Source organism: Sylvia atricapilla, chromosome 2 (genome assembly GCF_009819655.1).
Source record: "Sylvia atricapilla isolate bSylAtr1 chromosome 2, bSylAtr1.pri, whole genome shotgun sequence".
Classification (NCBI taxonomy): domain Eukaryota; kingdom Metazoa; phylum Chordata; class Aves; order Passeriformes; family Sylviidae; genus Sylvia; species Sylvia atricapilla.
In genome coordinates, this window is record NC_089141.1 from 106,966,475 (window position 1) to 106,974,937 (window position 8,463).

The 8,463-nt window shown below is 40.8% G+C and overlaps 1 protein-coding gene across 1 annotated transcript; it reads right to left on the reverse strand.

Annotated features, from left to right (window-relative positions):
* Nucleotides 1-559: 559 nt before the first annotated feature.
* Nucleotides 560-7,877, reverse strand: DYNLT3 (dynein light chain Tctex-type 3). The gene is made up of 5 exons (XM_066314035.1): nucleotides 7,827-7,877; nucleotides 6,813-6,854; nucleotides 4,874-4,997; nucleotides 3,835-3,912; nucleotides 560-2,783 (listed from the first exon to the last, which is right to left on the reverse strand). The coding sequence occupies exons 1-5, from the start codon at nucleotides 7,854-7,856 to the stop codon at nucleotides 2,707-2,709; spliced, it is 351 nt and encodes a 116-aa protein (XP_066170132.1). The 5' UTR covers nucleotides 7,857-7,877; the 3' UTR covers nucleotides 560-2,706.
* Between the last annotated feature and the right edge of the window lie 586 nt (nucleotides 7,878-8,463).

An 8,463-nucleotide genomic window follows, 5' to 3' on the forward strand; every position in this document is an offset into this window, starting at 1 on the left:
GAGTGATGGTATTTGTTGGTCTATTCAGAAAGTTTTGGAGCTGGCTGTGATACGTACTATTGATACAAAACCAAAGAAAATATGTATTGATAGAAAATACCAGTGAAATGCTGTGGGCTTTCATAGCCTGCACTTCATGGATTTATCCTTGAAATGAACTACTTGGAAAAGCAGGTAATGTTCAGCATTTGTTAGGAGTTAAAAGTAGTGTACCTACAGAGGATGGGGAAAATAAAGACAGAAAACAAGTTAAGTTTACTAGGACATGATGCAGAATGAAAATACTTCTCCCGGAGTTTCATAATAATCTTTCTGTAGTAAAAGCTTTAACTTGCACCATGAAGATACACAACAGGGAAAAGGTGTGAGAAACAGTGGTGTAAGAAATACAGGTGTAAGAAATCAGGCCAAGCCTGAAACAGGACTTCTACAAGATTTTGTCTCTAAAATGCATCTTCAATGTATTTCCCAAGTTCTCATTATTGTAGTGAAGTGAAGGGAAGTAAGAAGAATATTTTTCTCAGTTCCTTTTTATATTGATCAAGAACAAAAAGCAAAATACAACTAAGGCAAAACTTTATTTTTTTTTGGTCAAAAGAAAATTGAAACAGTCATATAATTAAGCAGTATTTTCTAGGGTTCTCCTGCAGGAGGAGCTTCACCAGGCCTCATTAAACTGATAGTCTTACTAAGTGCATCTGGTTTTCAAGTAAAGCAAAAATACCAAATGAGATTACAAGTGGCTATGTGGAATATTTCTTCTGAGATTGCACCTCAATACCTACGATAGAAGCACAACAGCCACCACTGCTTTTACTCACCCACTTCTTTAACCATACTGATCATACCAAACCCTCTTCCAGTTGCTGCCCCACATATTTTTTTTGCATGCACAAGCCCAAATATGAGGGAAACTAATGCATTTTTGTCAGTTCCACAATTTGCTCTTGGATGCTGGAACCTAATTCAGAAATTTCTATCATAATCAAAATAATGCTTAATTATTAATCCACATTTGAAGGTCAGTACAACATACCACACACATTTCACACAACATTTGCCTTTGGCAAATGCAGTATTACAGCATTAATTTTACTTGCACTTCGGTAAAAGCAGAATATTATTTGTCTGCAAAGCAAGATACTTTGAACAGTATTGTAAACTACACATACACAGGGCTCCTTCTGTAGTGTCACACTAGCTATACATATACACAATCTAAGCAGCAAAATATTCTTTAGCTTGCTCTTTGCACAGGACACTTGTTCCATACCCTAATAGTCAGTTATCTGAAAAACAACCCAAATAGAACAAAACTGCCTAATAGTGCTTTAATATTCTTTTCTTCAAATTCAGAACAGCCCTACAGTACTGTTAGGCTGTTACCAGTCTCTTTCAAAGACATACAGTATAAACAAAAAATTCTATCCTTAAGCAGCATCTGAGAAAACAACTTAATGCAGCTGCCACTTAGTGGCAGCAATCATTTAGGCATTTTTGGTATTGATACATCTCTTAATCATATAATTTGTGCATTTATCAACATAAATGTAGGCCCCAATCCAGCAAATACTTGCAGGTGTGCAAACGCTTTTTTTTTTCCATGTGGAATATTTCAAGTTAAGACTCATCAGATGAGCAAAGTTAAGCACTTGCATAAATCTTTAAAGGAGGGGAATTCTTTGTGCTGAAAACTTAACTGTTTTATTTCACAGGACTAAGATTCAATCCTAGATTTAGAGAATGTAGGAAAACTCTTATAAACAACAGACACATTACTTTGATAAATACTTTCAAAGCTAACAAGAGCCTCTAGAAATGTGTGTGCCTTCCCACTGATCACTTTAATCCTACTTGGAGCATGGGTGCAGTCATACTGCCCTAGCTCCTGCCTACTGCATGAGGAACCAATAAAGTGCTTGTCACAAATCCTGTAATCATGGAATAAAATCAAATTTAAGTACCTTCAGAATGTTTTCAGATTTACAAATGATGAATTAAGGGCTGGTATCAGATCGCCAGCGTGTTTCCCTGAATTGCTAACAAATATTATGCTCTTCATTTGAAGACAAATTAGAATTCTGTTAGGACTGGATATATTTCACGTTTGTCCCAGCAAAATTCTCATCTGCCTCCAGAGGAAAAGCTTACCTGGATCTGGTGTCCATGTAAACATTCATGCTTGGCCAAAAGGTGATGCTCATGCAATTTCACAAGCACCAGCATTCCAAGGGAGAGTCTGCTTTGTTTCATCAAGCATGGAGAACCAGTATTGTTTACAGTATATCCACTCTGAATTGTGTTCATAATTTGTTCCCAAAGGCATCATAGTCCTGAGAGGTCTTGCTTGCCCTTTGACATTTCATTTGATGTGTTTTTATCCTCTGGAATGAAATATCTTTGATATTAACTTTGACATAAATTCTACTGATCTCTGTGGTAACTTTTCATTAACATACTTATAAATACTTAAATTACTAAAATTTTCTCTTCAGATAGATACATATAGATATATATATTAAATTTCTTTTGCTAGCTTTCAGATAACTAATCTATGAGAACTGGCTTAGACTGTATGCTCTCTGTAGAGAACTTCTGTATGCTCCTCATACAGAAACAAATAATAGTTTGAAATATTTAGCCATATGTTAGGATGATTTATTTTTTTAAAGGCTTCGGTGTGGCTCCTATTTCTCTTCCAACCAGCTACAGGATAATAGCAACAGCAAACACATTGACAATGCAGTTCATGGTTCGGTTTTCCCATCTCACTGTGCAGGTTCCTGGAAGAGATTATTACAAAATTAAAATAGAATTCTGTTGTCTTTACTACAGTCACTTTATTGAAGTGTAAATTATGCCAGATTACTATGAATATTTAAGTTGTAATTTAAGGGAAATAGTAGTTTGTCAGCTTGACTATAAAAAAACTAAAATCAAAACATTTTCATTAACTTACACATTGTTTGCTACCTAATGTGAGCATTGTAAACTTAAGACAGTTAACAGGACACCACCATTCCAGTAACTTTCTTTAAAAGCTGGACTTGCAAAAATCCTTGAAATTTCCATACCATGAAATGGTATGACAATCAGATAAGAAATCAGAAAAGGGACTGGATAAAATATATTCCAGTGTATTTTACTTTCTGTTCTTGCTCTTCTGTTGTATCAATGCTGTACAAGCAAAAGAAACATGAAGATTAAACTGTGTTTACTTAACTTTATATTATGATTTCTTTTTAAGGTTGGTTGACTTTTTGAGGCCCTCTCTGTTTTAAACTTAAACCTTGACACCCTCTTCTAAAAAGACCTTCCTGAATCTGTGACAGACAATAAATTATTTTATTTGCCTGTGATATTCTCAACCTGTGAAAAAAATCTATTTAGAACTAATTTTGAAGCAATACAATGCATCCAAAGCCTGGCTGGCAGTTACACAGCTGAAACACATAAGTAAGTCAAACTATTTCTATTTTTCACTAAGCTCTTTTCTCCTCCAAAGTAGCTGTCTCCTCACAGCAAGCAGATATGTTTAGGGCTACCCCATATTTACTGTGAGTAACATTTTCTGCCTCTTCAGCTGAGAGGATTAAATGTTTTGACTCTTGTTTCAGAATGAAAGGCTTTTCTATCACTGCTTCTCATAATTTAAAAAGCAACTGCTCTTAATACTGCCACTGACTGGTAACATTTTTGCTGGGATTGTACACCTCATCCTCAAAATTACTGCTTCCACAGTCATTCCCAAAAATGTTCAACCCAACTACTACAACTGAGCAAGAAGTAACATTTCTCTTATTACAAACTGTCTGTTTGGATGGGGAAACTTACCATCAGTTGTGGTATCCCAGAAGCATGAGCTCGCTGTGTGGAGACCAGCTCCACTCCTCTGCATCACTGCACAGGTAACTGCAAGATGCAGGTGTAAAACCAGGGAATTACAGCAGAACAGGTGAATCATTCAGCATTTACAAACTCGAGCCTGTACTACATTTCCAAAGGGCTGGCATGTGGCATTCAGCTAAGACAAAACCTTTTTTACAACACCTTTGGCCCCAGTATTTTTCTCAAGACCTTGTTACTCATTTAATGATTATTTTTACTCACAGGAAGAGAATAGCTTCAACAAAACACTGGCTAATAGGATTATGGCTTTTATCTTTTAAACTATTTAGATAGAGCTTGTGCTGTAATCCCATTACAGAATGGGATTGCAGGTGCTCTCCTCATAGGCACAGCAGACTTGATGAGAGTTGTTTCCCAAAAATGCTTGTTGACCCCTGTCTGAAACCACACTCCAGCAATGTGCAGCTTTTCTAGACTGACCTGCAATGGTCATAAAACCACTGACAACCTGAGTCCAAGACTTTCAAAACAGAACAGAGTGTAAACACTTGCTATTACATCCACACAAGGACCCACACACTCCATAAAAGAACCAAAATTGGTTAAACTTTCTTATTTACCTTTTTTTCCTTCCACAGGTATACACCAAAATATAATGGGACATCACTCTGCCTACAGGACTAAAGTCTTCTAGATGTTTCTATTTAGAGGAGGCTTAATCTGATTGAAAATATTATTAAAGATAGCAATTTTTTCTTGAACTGATACTAATAGGTTGATATAATTGTCTTAGGGTTGCTTAACAATCAGGAAAGACTATGTAACATGCAATCTTCTGTGTTAAGTGTTGCCAGCATGCTCAGCCCAGGTAAAACTGCCAGAGCTTAACCACAGGTATTACTAAAAATCTGCGTAACAGAAGAGTTCAGGTACCTGCTCTGTTTTGTTTACAGCATTCCCCTGAACCTTTCAGTAATTATTTACTGTGATTGCCTGTGTTACAAGTACAGCTGCTTTTACTTACCAATGTACTTATAGGTTTTCCCAAGTTTCACCAGATGGGTCAGCGACTGTTCTACTATAGCAGCAGTCCACTGGTTGACTTTGTTCTGATTATAATCTGCCTTGCCTAAAACACTTTCTATGCACTAGAACAGAGGGAAAAATACTTAGAGTAAATACACTTCAAAATGTAAAATTATAAAATGTTTTGCATAATCTGAGGGAATTTTTTCTGGCAGTTAAGTTACTTTAAATCACTCAAGATCATTAGGTATCACCTGCTGAGTGGGAAGTAAAATGACCCTTCTTGGAAATTTATTTTTAGTACATATTTACCACAATATTACAGGTATAAAAATGAGGCTCTGAGTAAACATTTCTTGCAGGAAATGCCTCACCCATACTCTTTGGATACCAAGTGAATGGATCTATTTACCAGTGAAGATCCTAACACATCCCACTGCTCCTAATGACTGCCAGCTCCAGTTTGCCTTTCAGAAGCTGCTGTGGTGGGGTGGTACTACTCGAACCAATAATATCAGCTTGAGCTAGCCAACCTTTCAGACACTTAAGCAAAACTCCAAAACCTTCAGAGATGGAGTGACAACAGTGAAATGAACATCCCTGCTTAAAAGATGAGGAAGATACTCAAGGGTGGTATCTTGCAGCATAAGAAATATCTGAACTGCTTGAAAATTGGGTGTTCTCCCACAGCTACAGATTGGTCAACACTTGCTTGAAACTTAAAATGATTGAACAAAAAGTCTTCTCCCAAACTGTAGCTCTTAAATTGCATTGTCTGCTCCTTAGAAGAATCCATAATTCATCAGAATTATGTGCTGATGAATAATTCTTAAAGTTGAGGAATTTGCTTAAGAAACACACACCTGGAAAAGGTAAGGGAAGTAAAACTGTGCTCTCCTCTGACTCAGTAAGATGTATTCCATGCACTAATCCCCCACTAAAGGCTGTGTAAGAGACTTGTGCCCCAGATTTTGAAAAGCCCAGTTAATTCTGGCCACACTGCACAAAGCTGGCCAAAGGAGTCAGCAGAAACAAACAGTCACAAAACACACTAGAAAACACAAGAGGGAAAAGACCCCTCAGGGATTTTGGTCCTTCCAGAGGTGTACCCAGTGCTGGAGCTCCTTGGGCCTGGTTAAGCTTCTAGTCAGAGGCAGAAACGCCAGGCTTTATTCCCAGTGTCTGGAGTGCCACACCGTATTTGGCTTTACAAGGCAGGGACAGTTACATAAAGGGCTGAATTGTTGTTTATCTAACATCCAAGAGCTTGCTGTGATGTACTGGAGCAGCTTCAAAAAGTGCAGGTGGGAAAGGACCTGCAGAGTCCCTCTAGAAACCCCCGTCTCAAAACACTATTTCCCTGCAAAACCTGAGAGCTTCTGTGAGCCACAGGCTTCTCAATAACCACTTTCTAGTTACTAGGTATTTAATTTAGACTATCAGGCTACTCACTTTCATCCTGTTCTTTCTCTGTAAAAAAATGTATATTTAAAGCTAGAACAAGGAGCTCAGAGAGTGCAACCTCCCACACATGCCAATGCTAACTTCCAAGTCACACTGTTCAAGGCCTTGTCCAGGCAAGTTTTAAAAATCCCTAAGGATGAAGACTGTCTCTGCAACCTCTCCAGTGACTCTGTAGCTGAAGAAACAGGAAAAAATAGATTGAATTTCCCTTGCAGCTTATGACTGTCACCCTGACTCTTTCTACTGTAATGCAAATCTGGCTCTCCTCTCATCTACCTTCTCCTCTTTAGGTAGTTGAAGAGAGCAATAGATGAAGCTTAAAGCAGCTCCAAGTTATTCTCTGTCTTTATATAAATACTAATTCTATTTAATTTTATATTTAACTGGGAGAGTCAAGAAAGATAACTACTTTCACTACTGTGCAAAGTATGGTAAAGAATTTCTTTGAAATACAGCTGTTAGCGAAAACCTACCTCCTTAACTATGTTGTGGGCCTCATCAGCATTGAAGATCATCTGCAATAGAAGTGAATTATTATTATTTTTGTCAGAAAATAAACGAATTATAGTTTAAGGAACACATAATGATTAGTTATTTGCATTGTAGTCCATTAGTACAATTTTAAAATATTACTCTTTTTCCTCAGCAGCGTACATTTGTTATTTAGCATTGCTTTTCTAGTGATGTTTGAGTGTGGCCAAAAAGCTCAGACCTCAGTGAATAATGAGGTTCATTTTACATATTCTGTAAAAATTATATTCCACCGTATCTATGCTTGTCACAGCAATATTGTCCAGGAAAAATTAAACAATATTTTTTTTTCCTCTGTGTCTTAATCTGTGTTTTTACCGGAGTCACAAACTTGCTATCCCACAGGTTAGGTTTTGCTTCCCAAGGGCAACACACGGTTTTGCAAACCTAATATCTGAAAGGCTGCTTTGCACAGTCATTACCTTACCCAAATACCTTTGTCAAGCACAGAAAAAGCTGGCTGCTTTTAATTCCCCCTATTCTCTACTCCTTCCTGCTCACGGGCACCTGCCTTGGCTCCCAGAGCAGTCACGGCACCTTCCCGTGTGCTCACAGCCACGAACTCCAAACACTTGGGCAGGGGCAGAAACCTCAAGGGCATTAATGTTTAAGTCGCTTGGATTTTTGATTAATTTTAATGTAAAAACCGGTGGCCGGAGCCCTGAAGCGGCGGCGGGGGAAGGACCGGCTCCTCTGCCCGCAGTGACAGGACCGGCCCGCGGCGTTGTGACCGGGCCCGGCACTTCCCAGGATTTTCCCACGGAAATGGGGCTTTTTTTTTTTTTCCCTGGAAAAATGGCCGCAGTCTGACAGCCCCAGCGGCCCGCGCCACGGCTCCTTCCCGGAGGGAACAGCCGCCCCGTGGGCCCTGCGGAGGGCCGGGGCTGGGCGGAGGGCCGGGGCTGGGCGGAGGGCCCCGGGCGGGCGGAGGGGCCCGGGCTCGGCGGCGGCCCTACCTCATCGTTGTGCGGGTGAAACTCCTCCATGGCCGCGGCGGCTCCGGCAGCGGCGGCTCCTGCGCGGCTCCGCCTCCGCCGGGCGGGCAGGGCCGGGCGGGGCTCCGGGAGCGGCCCTGCACAGCCGGAGGAGGGGTGGGGAGGTCCCCGGCACAGCGAGGACAGGGCCGTGGTGGAGAATCCAGAGACAGGCACCAAGTTAATCAGAGGGATGGAGGAAAGCGTGAGACAACTGGGGTTGTTCAGCCCGGAGAAGAGGCGGCTTTGGGGTGAGCCGGTGGCGGCCTTCCACTGCCTGAGGGGAGCCTTAAGGAAAGATGGAGAAAGACTATTTACAGAGCATGTAGTGACAGGACAAGGAGGAATGAGTTCAAACTGGAGTGTAGGTTTAGACTGTGTTATAAACGGGCCAGGAGACCTGCTCCTTTGAAAAGCCTTTATTAGTCAGCTCTTTAAAGGGGGAACTCGAGGGGTCGCCTGCGCCGCCGCTGCTCCTGTCGCCGCCCTCGCTCCTGTCGCCGCTGAGGATCAGGTGCCAGGCGAAGCTGCTGCTCTCCCCGCAGCAGAGTCGGGAGGGTCCGATCTCGCGGGAATCCCCGGCAACCCAACTGGGCTCCTGTGGTCTAGGGGCGTCACT